The sequence below is a fragment of the Toxotes jaculatrix genome, chromosome 7 (assembly GCF_017976425.1).
Source record: "Toxotes jaculatrix isolate fToxJac2 chromosome 7, fToxJac2.pri, whole genome shotgun sequence".
In the NCBI taxonomy this organism is placed as follows: Eukaryota; Metazoa; Chordata; class Actinopteri; family Toxotidae; genus Toxotes; species Toxotes jaculatrix.
The window spans coordinates 17,314,907-17,331,166 of record NC_054400.1 but is presented as its reverse complement, the minus strand read 5'-3'; the positions used below and the strand labels follow the sequence as shown (position 1 = coordinate 17,331,166).

Below are 16,260 nucleotides of genomic sequence, written 5' to 3'. Positions count from 1 at the left end.
CCTTTGAGAGACAAGGAAAACATTTCTTTCTCCACAGAGAGAGATGTACCTCTCCTTAACAAGATTTTTAATGCAAATGATGGAAATGCATCATTTTTAATGCAAAAGATGATTGCCAAACCACTTAGAGAATACAAAAAACAACAAAACGTTCAGTAACTGAATTCTGCCTTTGCCTCTGAATAAAGGCTAAACAACAACTACAAAAAAAATTACATCTTTTCTAAATTAACTTTATTTAACACAATAAAACTCTTGTCACTTGTCAAACGCTTCTCGTAAGATAACTGTTTTCTGTGAAAAAAGCTTTGATCCCCCCCCTACAGAGAAAAGCACCAGTAGGGTTATCCATTTGTATTTCCATTGTAGACAGGTGATAGGCTCAGAAGACGTCTGTCAGTAAAGCTGACAGTGTAATTCACAACAGATCATAACAAAGAATGATTCATCACAAAGAATAAATTGAATTTCTTATTATACAGTATTCATCTTTTGGGGATTATCAAACCTACATAAACACTATTAGAATCCTCAATATCATCGTGACATATTTATACAGGATGAACAGTCGCAGCATTTTGACTCCTCTGATTTCCATTTCAATTGATTACCCTCAGTATATTAATGCATTGTCCACAACAAACTGTCATAGCAGAAACATGTTGGTTTTATTTGTATGTTCATCCACTGAGTACAACGAGCTTTGTGTCAGCCTGCAGCGAGCCAGCATGGTAGCATTACAGAAAGACCATATTTCAGGTAGAGCACTCTGATTTCTCTTCCTTTCCATGTCAAGTCCCAATTCATAGCAGGATTTATCTATATCCTATAAATGTCTCTTTACACAGCGGGGGATCAGTGCAAGCTCTCATTACACAGTAACCTGAAAAGTCTGCTATACTTATAATAATTACTTCAAAAGCACATCAAGTCCTATTAAGCTACAAGTTTGAACAGTGGCCTCAATGTCTTCTCTGCTTCGGGCCAAGCAAGATTATTCTGCTTTGGGTTTGAGTTTGGTATCAGATCTTTAAAGTCTCTGGCCTTAAGTCTAAGTGAAATGACCAGTTACTGGTTGATTTATTAGATTTATTAGATTTATTATTTGAAGTCAAGTCTGAGCAAATCAATCTTAAATCTGTCCAACACGTGTGACTCCACACCTCTGGCCTCAGGTGCTACACTGAGTGCACAGAGTGAGCAAGAAGCACCTCCTTTGTCTTGTCAAACACAGTGGATATCAATGCCACAATATGTCATCTCTGTTTCTTATTTGGGGCTCCCTTCGCAGCATCCTGAGCGCTCTACTAGAGGAAACCGGGTAGCTCAGCTCCCCAGAGAAACAACTTCAACTTCTAGAGGCCGTCCAGAAGTAGGGCATCCAGCTTAAGTTTAACCAGGAGGCTATTTCTGTGAATCAACAGCACATGGCATGAAGTAAAGTCGCAGGTACATGGTACAGGGGAAGAGGGTGTGGCAAGTCACCTATAGCACACTGTAAGAATCAATCTAGATCAGCTTCCTTTTTCCTTAAATGTGCTGTAATGTGCTCTGATCTATTTCACTCTGACAGTTTTGCGAGAGAAAACACTTTTACCACAACTGCTTGTCCAGATGAGTTGGACAGTCAAAAAGAGAGTATACAGTACCTTAAATATGATGCTGATGGCAAAGTTTGTTAAATTTAAGATAACACATTTGCAAAACACATTTTTTAACAAGGCCTTCTCCTGATAGGAAACAGTTCAGGGATGTTACACAAAGAACAGAACAAAGGGCTGTTTGGCTAATGGAAGAACCGCACATTGACCTATAGGTGTATGATCTGTAGAATGTGTTGATGGTATGTTATAGTGACAGGTCTAAAATGAATGACAAGTATTGTTTCTAAGCCTGACCAATCAGTAGCCTCCTTTAATATTAAATCAAAACAAAGAATCTTGTATGGTTTTCCTATTTCCAGGGGCAAGTCACCACAGCACAACATGGACCCAGGTGAGAAATAACCTCTCTGACTATCCTGACTTGAAGACCAGATATTCTCCATCCACTATCATTATAAATGAGCAGTATGTCTCAAATGTTGTACTTCTGGGGTCCCATCACAGCCATTCACCCATGCACCACCCCCTGCTCCACTTCTAATGCTTCTGACATACATAAAACATGTGAAAGTATTAGATTTTATTAAATGTTGATGTATTTATTCTTGCTTTATGCATTATTCAAATTAAGCTGGCAATTGATGTATAGAATGTTTAATACATCTCAGTAATTTATTGATTCTATAAAAGACTGTCCCCACAGTCATCCTAAATTAGATATTTTTTATCGAGCATGCGAAATTAAAAATTACATTAGTAGTTCATCTGGTCATAGTATGAAGAGTTGTGTAGTTTCTCTTATGCAACTCATAAAGTGAAATTGTCAGGGAAAAGGGGATGGATTATGTACTCTTTGATGTACTCTTAACACATAAACATCCACCTGCACAGTCAGAATCGAATGTCATATGACTCTCTGCCTATAACTCTTACTTTCAAACGTTCTCATGAAATAATGACTTAACACAATATTGAAATTATCCCAGAAATCAGTTTATTTAATAGTTTTGCCCCTAATCTTCTTCAGTAAATTTATAACATATGAGAAAGTTCTCGTACAAATGTTACCAGGAAGTATTCAGATCCTTTACTTAAGTAAATGTAAGTAAATGCAACCTGTTATGGCGCATCAACATGTGTGCAGCATTTTAATATTGACAGTGGGAAGCTAAAATTCACCAGCTTCGTATTTTATAGGATGATCATATGTTTTACATGTAAAATCTTTGCAAGCAAAGTATCTGTGAATGAGCAGCAGAAAGTACAGTATTTGTGCGAATAGTACTCAGTTACATTCCACCACTGTCAGGTGGTAGAGTGTACACACAGAAGAGAAACATCTGGATGGGCTGCCGCAGCTGTTGTGCTACTGTGTCTTTAAATATCCCTTCCAGTCCGTTGCCCCGGTAACCCGGAAGCTTCACGCTCTCAGAGCTCTGCGCTGCTCAGAGTCCTTCCTGTTTTAGAAATTTCAAGGAAGCAGCCGCAAGTGGACAGTCGCATATGTACTGATGGTGCGTGAGTCGAGCCAAAAGCATGCATGCATCTACTGTAAACAGCTGTTCCTCTCCGAGCCTCTGTTCTTCATTTGGCTGAAACGAGTGTGTAATAAAAAAAAAAACCACGAAGATGTCCTACTGTACGTGCTCGCCAGTGACTCCATGCAGGGCGACTGCACACAGTCAGGGAGTTGTTTTTGAAGAGTACGAAACAATAAACAGATGATGACTGCTGTTGAGGAAATGACGGAGCAGTGTGGGGCGGCTGAGCGCGTGAAAATGGCCGTGTTTTTACCGCCCGTAGCCTGGTGTTAAAGCGCGGTTAACTTTGCTGTGTTCGCATAATTAACTCAGTTGTTGCAAGTGTGCAAAGTTGAGCGAGCCCACGGCTGCTGCTGTGCTCACGCGGTTTCACGTTATGATGGCGACAATGTCGACAAACATTTGTCGTTAGATATTAGTGTGTGTTACTGCAGTGCGAGTGATCACTGCTCCGCTTTAATTCAGACTGCTAGAAGCGTGTAGCCTGTGCAGGAGAGCAGGATTCAACAGTAGGCTGTGGTGTTTTGGCTTACTGCCACCCCACAGGTGCAGCAAGCTCTGACACAGTTACCGTTATGGTGTCAGGAAGGGATTCATTGTCAGGCAGGATCACGGATGTGATGGTGTGTGTGTGGTATAATGCAACACGTGTTTCAGCTATGCTCATATCTAATTTTTAGTTTTCTCTCTCCCTTTTATTTCCACATGTGACAGGATGCATCACACTGATCTCCAGGAGCATAGGACTCATGCTCCCTCATCTTTGTGCTGCCACACCAGCCCTGTACATATTGTGGATCGCCATGGCCCAGGTTGCTGGCCAGGAGGACAGAGAGAAAACTACCGCGCTCAAAGGTGACTTATTGTGAAAATGAAAACTAAAGTTAGGTAGTCCTCTTAAGACACAGGAAAAGAGGGAACGCTATGAGTGAAAGAGGGTAAAATTACAGCTGTGATCATAACCCACATGGCCTGTTATGCTCCATGAACTTTTAACATGTTGCTTTTTTCTGTGTTGAACTGTACATTTTAATATCTTTTTTTGTGGTTTAATCTGTTTGTTATTGTCACAGTAATAAATACTTGAATACGTTTTTCAGAAACACTGATTTTTGTCTCATATTGTTATAAAGGAACGCACAGTCCCTCTTACTCTGGGGTGTAAATGCATGCCTTTAAAACCTGTGTGGCCAAACTGACTCTAATTAAGATATATTTTTAAAACTTTTGTCCCATGAACTGAAAGCGTTACGTAGAAGTTAATAATTAAACTTTTATCTGGCTCCGAGAAGAGATAACACAGGACAAAAAATGTCCCACTTAACCTTGAGTCTAATATATTTGCCCACCGTCTTAGCACACCAATATGTGTCATTTTTCCTTCAAGTTTCTTTCCACTTCAGTGACAGAATTTTAAGAAAAATGTCAATAGATATTTTGGTTTGGCTATTATTTGATGTGAATATCCTCTTTTCTACCTGCTAACCCACTTGAGAATGATGAAGAGCTTTTAGTTTGAGTGGGGAAGACTTTGGCGTAGCATTTGCTCTGTTACTTCATATCTTAACAAAATGGGGAGACATTATCAAATGTAAATGTAGTAGATTTTGTGAGAGCTTATAATGTTACGATGTTGTGATTGAGATTATGATATGAAAATTGGATTTTGACGTTCTTTGAAGAAAGGGTGCTTCTGTATGGCTGTTGTCGCTAATTTTTTTCTCACCTTTGAGCTTCCCTTTTCGCTATCTCCTCAGATTTGCTGTCAAGAATAGACCTAGATGAACTGATGAAGAAAGATGAACCTCCTTTCACTTTCCCCAAAACACTGGAGGAGTTTGAATATGCCTTCAATGAGCGTAAGTTCACATTTTGGTCTTCAAAGCATAAACCACAAGTCTCCAAAGCCTACTTCATTAATTAAAAAAATAAAAAAATAATAAAAAATCCACGATGTCTAAGTGATTATAACAACACTGACAGTTAAGGCAAAATACTTCAGCTAAGAAGACCAGACCGTTAAATTCTTGGCACTGGATTTGAGCCAAAACCACAGGAGGCCTGCATATAAACTGAAGGAAACATAACCTAAGGTCTGTTCTCAATCCATGATCTGTCATCTATAGCAGTAGTTCAAAATCTGTTTTGGCTTGTGACCCCTTAAAATGAGGCTGCGTCTACTTGCAGCACCTCATCACAACCTGGAAATATCCACCAAGGAGTGACAGTCCCCTTGAAACTTCTTTGTCTGTTTCATTTGAATACTTAGTAGGATAAGCTATCCCATAAACCATCCCAAAAAATTTAATCTAATCAAATTTAATCTAAAAATCTAATTTCTGTAATAGAACAATATTTTCTCTTCTTTTATTCTGCATTTGTTATCTTGAGACCACTTGATCGGTCTCAACCCCCAGTTTGGGAGCTACTGGCCTGTGTAGTATACTTCCACTGTAGTCATGTTAAAGCTGCTGTGAACAGTAAAACAAAATTACCAGTCAGTTTCAGTACAGAGCCTGTGTGTAAGTACAGTTTTGTTCAGTGTTATGTCAGTGTTTTTGAATTAATGACCCAAAACTGTCTCTGCTGTCATCAGGGACGTCTTGGGGGTTACAGGTATAAGTATGTGTGTGTGTGTGTGTGTGTGTGTGTGTGTGTGTGTGTGTGTGTGTGTGTTTGTCTGTGTGTGTGTGTGTGTGTGTGTGTGTGTGTGCCAGTTAACAGTGACAGCAAAGAGCAGAGCTGAGCCCAGAGTGGTTTGGGTCCAGATGATATAAAAGTCTCTTTAGGATTCTCTTGGCTCACTTTAATCAAACCAGGTGGAGGGAAGGAGGAAGAGCTGGAAAGGTTGGTGGTGGAGGTGGTTTTGGCTCTTAGTATTCCCCTGTAGTCTCTTTCTCTCCTTCTCTCACCCCCTCTGTTCTCTGTCAGTGTCTCTGCTGGCTGTCTGGCTGGCTGAGTGGGGGACATGTTGTGTACTCTACGGCCCGTCAGTAACCTACTCAGCCTTGCCCTCCGCCTGACGGAGCATTTGCATAACCTCGCTGTGCCTAAGAACAGAGACACGCAGACTCGCCCACCGCCCCCTCTACCCCACCCTCAAGTCCCGGCTCAGTCTCCCGTGGAGGGAGGAACACATGCAGAGACTCTCCATCTCCTCACCCTTTTGCCTCCCCTCTTCCCTTTTCTCCCCCTCTCTCTGTATCTCTCTATTTATGCCCCTTCACTGGTCAAAATCCCAAACTGAAACACAGCTTACCCACTCACACACACACACTTGAGTATACACACCCATACCATCTCTATGTCTTGTCAATTTCCACTCAGGCCTGTTTTTGAAGGATAGTATTTCTATTAGAGCCATGGTGGCCCTCAGGCGGTGTCTCTAGTATGTCAGCTCACAGTTGCTCTGACTCACAGGCATTTCTATAGCTACACCCAGGCTACCTTTGCCCGAGACAGGTGGAACAAAAATGTTAATTTGACCATGTAATGATGTGAATACAGACGAGGCTGTGTACAATAGCTTGCAGGTATCTTAATCACTGAAGATGATGGCTTCATCTCGCTAGCCCTCCGGTTTTCCATTACTGGAAATCCAAGGTTATGTACACCTAATTAAGCGGCCAAATTGAGAACAGAATGCTAATTATGACAGAAAAAGAGCAGAAAAGTTGAGAAAATGTTATTCCTCTGAGAGGATGTGATGGGGAGGCGATGGAGCCCATACACACATGCACGCACCACACACTTCTCTCCCTCGCGCACACCCACACACAGACACAGACGCACACACACACCTTTCCTACAGTAGGATTTCATTATAGCTCCTCTCTTCCTTCTCTTAGGCAGTAGTGTTTAGATCCTCACCCCTCCACGAATGCATAATTGATTTTCTTCAAGGTACTTTTTGTGCGCACTGCTTTATCCCAACTTCTCACTCGTCTCCTGCTCTACCTCTCAGGCACAAGTCTGCTTTTTAATGCAACACAATGACAAACCTGCATTCAGAATTACATGTTGTCTAACAGCAAACCATGAAAGCAACTGCTGTAATACACAGTGTGTTAGCAATGTAAGATTTATCACATTGATAGAGGGGTGAAAATGGTGGCAATTTCGAAGGAGATGAAAAAAAAATGCTTATGCATTCTTTTATCTTGCAAAGATATTATATTTATTTATATCTTAGATGGGTTTGTGCAATAATTGAGAAAGTATGAGAGCCCCCTGGCTATTTGGGTTAAGTATGTGTACTTTTCAGTGGTTTAGCTCTTACAAATTCTGCAGTCATAAAGGTCAAAATTAAATTTAACACTGTTTAGTGTTTTATTGTGTTGTAGTGTCAACCGCAGGATCGATGGGCTCATTGCTAAGGTATAAATGTAGTGGTTCCACAGCCACACAAGGGTAATTGTTTATTAAGAAAAAAAAGTAGTACCATTTCTGAACAGCATTTTCCTGTCTTATGACTGTTTTATATGAAATAAAACCTGGATGTGTTTAAAAACTCCTCTGGTTTCCCTGAATTATAATACATCACTTAAACATTATCCCAGAGAGTTTTAGTTTCTTCTCAGTCAATTATTGTGCGTTGTAATGGCAGCGTGTCTCACTTGCAGTGATTTACTGAAGCCTAGTGACACTTACTGTATGTTCACACCTGGTCCTCCTGGCTGGAGCTGCTGGTGTGTGTGTTTGTATGTGTGTTTGGTGTATGCAGGCTATGCTGGTTAGGGTGACTGGCTGATACCCAGCAATTGCAAGGAGCAGTTGCCGTTGTGGCTACTGGGTGTAAGCCCACCTTTCTCTCTTCATGCTTTCTCTCTGACAGACACACACAGACACAGACACACACACACGCACACACACACACACACACACACACACACACTCAAACATACTGAGAACCTTTCCCACACCTCCTGTAGTTTTTGCTCTCGGAGATTTCAGGTGGGAAAGGCAGGGACATACCTGTGGACTTTTGCCAGAGCGAATGAGGAAGAAGAGGGAGAAAGACATAGACACAGTTAAAGAGGAAAGGGAGAGGCTTTTAGATGGATGAAAAGAGGGAGTGAGAATTTTTGCCATACCAGCTGTCCAGCCCTGGCCTGCCAGACAACCCAGAAGGCCGTTGGAGTCGTGACTGGAAGAACGCTGCTGCATCTATAGGCCTTGCACCTGCCAGATGGGGGTGGCTGAGGTAGGGAGGGTAAGGAAACGATTGGACCAACAAAGGAGAGAGAGAGAGAGAGAGAGAGAGAGAGAGAGAGAGAGAGTGAAAATAAACAATGAAAAACTAGCTGGTCAAGCTTAGTTTGTTTAATTTGGCAGGCAGTTTTGCATGTCCAATCAGGAGCAGTGACCTGCCCAACATGCCTAAATTTACCTAACTCACAGACACACAAACGCACATATACAATCTCTTATGTCTTATCAATGTTTTTCTGTTCTTCCACAGATGGTCAGCTGAGACATATAAAAACAGGAGAACCCTTTGTGTTCAATGCCAGAGAGGATCTCCACCGCTGGAACCAGAAACGCTACGAAGCTCTCGGAGAGGTAACACGGTGCTCAAAAAAATGTTTCTCACTTCATAACCAAGGCTTCATTGCTGACCACTGACCGCCCCGCTGTCAAATAATCTGGCAAATTTTTGCTGCCTATTTTACACAGTTCAACAGTAAGCAAGCCACTGGAGCTTTCATTCCTTTCCCCCGTTTTTTTTTTTTTTTTTTTTTTTACTGTGGCTGTTTCAATTCACACTTGAGCTGTAGAAGAGTTACGAAAGTATTGCTAGGTTCTGAGCAGGCTAATTGACTTCTACAGACCCCAGCTCTTTTTCAAACACACTCTGGTCATGGTAAATTGCCACACCCTTTACACAGTAGCTTTTGTGTGTAAAGGGGGCTATGGAGCTCCTGCACATTCTTCCATTACAAACTGGATGAATTGTTTTGTCACCTTCTTTAAACCACCTTTAAATGCCAATACCACAAAATGGCCTCAGCAGTGGTGTATCTTGTGGTCCAGGCCTCTGTCAGATTAGAATGAGGACGGTTTACAAGTGTTTTAAAGGTCATGGTCCTGAGGCAGATGAGCACAACGGATTTCACCCTAATCATCTGCTTGTCAGCTTAGTTGCGGTATAAGTTGAGTTTGAGGTCAAATTTGTCACATAACTCCAGTTAAATTTAGGAGTGAGAAATCTGAACTGGACCCGAACAGTGATACATCTACTGACTCTGAGCAAGAGTCTGAACCAGAGTTGGCACCTGAGCATCGGTCAGAGATTGAGTTTGCTACTGAGAACGCTGACTTTTGCGCCGGAAAAAGTCCTCAACCGAGTCGTTTGAGGCAACATTATAAAGGCACGAGATGGCATGGTGTAGATGAAACGACCCTCTTGTGATGCATTCAGCACTGGAGGCCTGTCTGCATTGTTGGGATGGGGACTGTAGACAGAGGAGAATCAACAGCTGAACAACTCTTGACAGTTTTCTGTGACTGTGCAGCTGGAGATGCTGAAACACATTAGATACTTTACATTGCTGATTCTTTGGTGTGAATGGGATATGACTGCAGATGAACTCTATTGTTCTTTGCTATAGTCTGTGTGTATATATACATACACACACACACGGAGCACATGTTGAGAAAAACATGGACTCATAAAGCTACTTTTAGACTTTCATTTTAAGGATTCTGTGCCCGCTTAGGAAGTTCTGTGAGCATCTAACTGCATCACCATGTCTGTGTGTGTGTGTGTGTGTGTGTGTGTGTGTGTGTGTGTGTGTGTGTGTGTGTGTGTGTGTGTGTGTGTATATCCAAACATACACCATTCTAAAGTTCACCTCTAATTCACTCCCACAGTAGCACCACATGCAATATGCATTAAGATAATGAGACAAATGTTCTTTTGTAATCTGTTTTTTTATTTGCATCCCCCGCTATGTTGCTTTTAATTGTTGTATGCATTCTTTGAAGTTCAAAGCAAAGTGATAGACCCGTTTGTGGGATTACCTGGGTGTTTTTATTATTTCTAATGCAGGTATACAGTAGCTCCTTTGAGAGCCTGCCTTCTGTGAAGGCTTTTTTCCCCTCTTTTCTTTTGCCTGCCCAGGCGCTATCTACCAACATCTAAAAAGGCTGTAGAAACAAACATTTGGTAGCAGGAAAGCGGAGGCCCTGAAAGAACACAAAGACATTTAAACTAACTGAACTCAGGCATCTGAGGGTGGGGGCAAACATTTGGAGAAAACAAATAATCATCAAGCAGGATGTATGCAAATTTTATTCATCCTGTGATTAAAAAATTGACAGAAGCATCTTCTTTAGAGAAGAAAAAAGGAAATGGTGTCAATCGGTGTTGATATGAGCTTGTGTAATGAGAACAGATACCGTATGTGTTGTGCTGCAGGAGATTAACTGGCTGAGAAGAAAGGAACACTACCTGAATAAGCAGTATTATCTGTCTGTTGTTTTTAGGCCACAGATGATTCAAGAAAATGAATACTGTACCTCTCTCTCATACAGCTTTGCAAGTACAAATGCATCGTTTTTGCTGGTAAGAAATATGCTCCATTATAAATAGACACAACTACTGAATTGTATTCCTCTGCTTGTAAAAGTAGGTTATGCTGCTTAGTCAGCCTCCGTGTGTGAGTTTAAGAGTGTGTGTCACACAGGCGTACCTGCATGCTTATTTCTGTGTCCATCTGGCCAACACATCTATTGAGATCTGTTTGTGCTTGAATTTCTCCTCGTGTGCCATTGTTTGTGTGTCTAGTCTTTTCTCCCATCCCTCTCCTTCATTTCTGCATCAGGCAGGAGGAGACACTTTGTCAGATGGTTTGTCATGAGGGTAAAGGTAAAATAAGCTTCTATGCAGACTGGCCTGTTATGGGCCAACACCACTCCACAACACACCCCAGTGCCCTCTATCAACCTGCCACCTGAGACGGTCTGAGAACTAGCCACAATTCAGCCTGAGAGCTGTGAGAGATGGCACAAGGACGTGGGTGCATGTGTTTGCCCCTGGCAGTGTGAATAGAATGGCATCATCATTGCCCCCTCATGTTCACTCGCATTCCTTTTTCTTCCTCCCTTCCTCCATACCTCTGTCCATCTCTCCCTCTTCCTGTCTTCTTCTCAGTGTCTTTATATCTCCACAGTTCTTTATTTTGTGTGGATGACTCTCTCTCTCTTTGTGTGTGCGTGTGTGTGTCTGTGTACATGTGTGAGGGGGCTGGGGGGTGGCGGCTGTATTGTCAGACACATCACAGCACCAGATGTCCAATTTGCACTTCAGCCTCGTCTGAATGGAGGGACGGATACAAAGAGGGAGAACGAGGATGTTGGTGTGATGGCCTCCAAGCAAAAGAAAGAGATGGGAACAAAATCTGGGTTGAGCACAAGAGCAGTGAATCATTTTTCACTCTTCATTTTTCGTCTATGAAAAACTAATTCTAAATCTTTCCCATATATTTATGCCACGATGTGGAGAGATTTGCAGATGCTGCTTCCAAGAAGCTGTATCACTCCACTTTGTTTGGAGCAGTTCACTGCCTGAGAAAAATACTAGCCACAGAGTTACAACACATTCCAATTTGTAGGTCTTGCACATATTATTAATTATTAATTACATAACTTATCAAAAATACGTGAAAGCCACCAGTAGAGAGAGAGTCAGAGAGAAAAGAGAAGGCTAGACTATGTGTGTGTGTGATTGTGGGTGTGCATGTGTGTGTGTGTGTGCGCGTGTAATGGTTCACATACTGTACGTAAACACAGTAACTCAGATAGCACGTGTTTCATTGCATAGATCAAACAAGCCAATAAAAAATACATTAACTGGCTAAATACATCAAGCTTACACCTATTCTCTTGTTGTACATAATCATTCTGGGAAATGTAGGAAATCGCTTATTGAAGATGTGCACAAAGGAAGGTTGAAGAAAAGAGATTTAATAAAACAAAAAGCAAATTACACAAGTTGAACTGTTTGTACTTTCTGAACACAATGGATTGGCTCAGTGTAAATGTACAGGAGGCGAACAGTGTTTCTCAGAACCATATGCTCTGGCATGAGAACCACTGAAGGTCCTCAGGGAGCACCTGATTATTAACTATCTGAACTAAATTCTTTTAAGGGGGATGTGGTGGGGGTAAAGCAATGTTTCCTTCTTACCCAGAGTCAGCCACTGACTAATGCCTTTATTATGTCTCTCTTTATTATGTTTCAAGGTATGGCAGTAATATAAGAAAGGGCATCCGTGGTTGTCTGTCTCTGGATAAGTAGGACAAATAAGACAAATAAGGAGTCTGCACCTGAAGTATCCCTTTATGTTCAGAATGCACTGACTTAGATGATCTCTCTGTTATTCCCATTAACCCCAGTTTGTAAATTGTTGTATTGGTCTAATGTAATGTTCTTCATTGTGTTCTTTTCCTTCTTTTATTGTCTGTTTTGTTTTATGCAAACTCAAACATTACACAAACTAAGACTGAAAAACAGACTGCTGGTATGGTGACATTTTCCGTCCTTGGCTCTGACTGCTATCGTAATGGCTGCATTACAGCTGTAATACAGTGTGGGCTATCTGCGCGGTGTTGCTCAGTGCAGCAGGGTCACCACAGCCTGTGTAGGTGTCAGTTGTAGCCTAATTCCTGTGATTCGGTGATGAATTTCTCTGATAGAAGACAAGCATAGGGTCTGGTCCAGATGGAGCTCTATTAAGCTGTTAATAAATGAGGATTCTTCTCTGCTCTGCCTGCATCTGTGGAATTGAAGGCACTCACAAATTTGTAAACACACACACACACACACACACACACACACACACACACACACACACACACACACACACACACACAGTCAGAATATTATAATGAAGTAAAGCTAGCCAGATGGCTGAATTAGAAAGCCGTCTCTCTCTCTTTCTCCTTTTCTCTCCGTCTCTTCATCTCTCTCTCTCTCTCTCTCTCTCTCTCTCTCCCATCTCTTACACTCTGTACTGTCTCTCTGTTATCTTTTCTCTCTTCCTGTCTCCCTCTGTTTCCACATTATGGATGCTGGGTGTTGTCAGAGCAGTGACTCACAGCCAAGGTTTAAGGCCCTGCTGAAGTGCCCTTGAGCAAAATACTGAGGAGACAAACACTGAGGCAATTTCTTAATGATAAATTATGACTTGAACTTGAACTTTTTACGATTATATTATATTATATTATATTAAACTTAGTTCATCTTGTGCTTATACCTCTACCATATGCATAAATTACAATTACAATATCATCTGCATACATTTACATGTTAGTCTCAGGATAAAAAATATATGCAATGAAACGGGTGGGATTAATTTTCAGATCATTGGGGAAGACCTGTGGAGAGTTGGTTGCCAGTTGGTCGACGATTGTGTTCTGGGACAAGTTGACAGTTTTGAAGAGTTAACTTACAACGGTGTCCTCTAAGCTGAAATCATACTTTCCATGCTATCGTTGCTGCAATGCAATTTTTGTCATCTGCCAGCTTCCATGCAGTAGTCTGTGTAAGTAGTGTGTCTGTGTAAGTGCAGCCCAAACAGTCCACTTGCACACCTCGCCTGCCAACCATGCAAGTGTGAATGCTTCTACCTAAGCAGATGCCCACTGTAGTGTGAACAGAACTTGGTCCTTTACCCTCCTTGCTGATGCAAGTTTAAACAAAAAAAGCATTTAGATGTAGTGACTTACTTTGGGAAATCATGGTATATCAAGACATTTTACAACTGAGTCACTTTGCAGAAGTTTTAAATAATGTATTTGAATGAATGTTGCGTCAGAGCCACAATGGGAGCCGTGAAGACAGGCCTTCATACTGTACTTAAAGCACCAGGAGGTCCCATGCCAGTTGTGGACCATTTTGTTGGGAAGCTAATGGGATCTCTCTAAAGGGGGACTATAAATGACAGCTGTCTGCCCTGATTCACTGACTGCCATCACATCTCCATTCCCAAAACACTTAAACACTGCTGCTGCGGCTTCAGCTGTGAGCAGGGAGGAGGAAACAGACACAGTCAGACAAAAATGGTTGCAGGGTGTGGATGAGGTGGATTAGACTTGATGAAAGAGAAGGGAATTGGACAGGGGACGGGAGGGGGGTGAAGGGGGGTGTTAGAGAAAAGACAGGAGGGCTGGTAGTTAAAGCACTGGCATCTGTCACTACCGCCGGCACCCACTGTGGCATACAGTACTTTGCTTTGAATTAGCCCTCTGCCGGGTTCTCAGTTAACACCTGAGGAGGTCATTACGATGCCATTAGGATGAGTAGTGCAAGGAGGGCAGAGAGGGAGTGAGAGAGAGAGAGGGATATCAACGCTAAGTGTAAACAGTCTGTCTGTCGGTCTGTGTCAGAGAACTTTCTCTTCCCCTGGAGAGCCCTCGCTCCTCTGACAGAAGAATGACAGAGACCTCATGGGAATTACACCAGTCTCTCTCTCTCTCTCTCTCTCTCTCTCTCTCTCTCTCTCTCTCTCTCACTCTCTCTCTCTTTGTTTCCCATGCGGACTGACAGATCACAAACTCACAACAATAGGCCCTATTTTAATACCGCTTTCTGTTGGTACATGAGGCTGACTTAAAATAAACAACCTTTCAATTGCCTCGTGCTCTCTCTCATTTTCGCAGTCTGTCTCTCTCTCTGAGTATGCTTTGCTGTTGTTGCTGCTGTTGTTGTGCTGCATTGTTCGGGGGGATTTTCTTCTTTTTCTTCCTCTTTTCTATTCTCTGGAGAAGAAGGAATGCTTTCCTGGGTGCAGTCAGTGATACGGCATGGAGCAGCTCTTTCAGTTTCATTATATAAACAGCTTTGATGCCTCTTCTTGCTCTCTGGTTTCTGTGGCTAAGTGGCTTTTGGAGAGGGCTCTGGACCAGAGAGACAAGAGATATGTGTGTGTCTGTACATGAGTTTCTCACATGTGTGTATATAGCATGTGCTGCTGTCTTGAGTATATTTTGTGCACATGGCTAACACTCTGTGATAGTTAATAAGGTGGATACATGGGGCCCAATAAGAATGTAATGTCTCTAATTCCTTTATTTAAACTGGAGACCTGACAAGGCCTTAAAAACAGCTCTGTAACTGTGACATCTGATTACCTACAATTTGTTTAATTTTTTCTTTTCTTTTCAATGAGATATGACTGGGATATATACAAAGACCTTTTTTTTAAACCATGTTAATGTTTATTTCCATTTACATGTTGTATATTTCACTATAACTGCTGTTAAATTGGCCTTAAAGAGTCTTAAATGTATCTCGATGATACTTACAGCGACCCTGATAAACATCTGGTCATGTTTCATGATCGTCTCTGTGGGCTGGTTTCAGATCATTGCTTTCTCTGCCTCCGCTATAATTACCTCAGTTTTTCCATTGCCCTTGACCATCTCAGCCTTTACCCTCCCTGCCTTCCTCTTATCGTCCTCTGATCCCGATCCTTCTTTTCTTTTCACATTTACATTAGTCTCTATTCCCTTGCTCCTGTCCGTCCTCATATCCTTGTCTTTCCCACCTTTCAATCTATCTTCCCCTTCCTGTCGTGGTTCTCTTCCTCCCCACTTGTTTTATTTATTTATTTATTTTATTTTTGTGTGTCTGCGTGTGTGCCCAGGAAGGATCATCTCCTTGTCGCCTCAGGTGTGGTCAACCAAACCAGGCATGACTGTTGTAATCAAGGGGAGAACACATCGACACACACACATTAACACTGACGTGTGTGTGTGTGTGTGTCTATGTGTTCTCCCCTTGACACACACACATTAACTCTGACGTGTGCACACATAATGTGGGAGGTCTTTCTCTCTCCGTAGTGAGGAGTTTAAAAAAGATATCAACTTGCAGCCACAATGGTCTTCATTAAGACCGCGGCTTGGTGTGTGAGTTAGGGTGATGACGAGACTGTTATGGGGTTGACCAGAGTTTTGTAAGGAGCTGATGTCACAGGCCACCCACTTAAAAGCCTCTTATCAAGGCCATGTACTGTACTGTTCTCTCTCCCCCTCCATCCCGTCTTCCACTGCGCCTTCTCCCCTCAGCCGTTCACCGCAGTGGGATCTGGCACGAGACTCTGGCTCCT

General features: G+C 42.0%; 1 protein-coding gene across 2 annotated transcripts in view; it reads left to right on the top strand.

The window, feature by feature from the left end:
• Window positions 1–3,075: 3,075 nt before the first annotated feature.
• Window positions 3,076–16,260, top strand: part of fam172a (family with sequence similarity 172 member A) — a 150,925-nt gene continuing 137,740 nt past the window's right edge. The window contains exons 1-4 of one of the 2 annotated variants that reach the window (XM_041043266.1): window positions 3,076–3,118; window positions 3,860–4,000; window positions 4,903–5,004; window positions 8,607–8,707. In XM_041043266.1, coding sequence (XP_040899200.1) covers window positions 3,895–4,000; window positions 4,903–5,004; window positions 8,607–8,707 — 309 coding nt within the window. In that variant the 5' untranslated portion in view covers window positions 3,076–3,118; window positions 3,860–3,894. Of the gene's footprint in view, window positions 3,119–3,414; window positions 3,769–3,859; window positions 4,001–4,902; window positions 5,005–8,606; window positions 8,708–16,260 lie in introns of those variants that run through there. The other variant, XM_041043265.1, reaches the window with a different exon arrangement.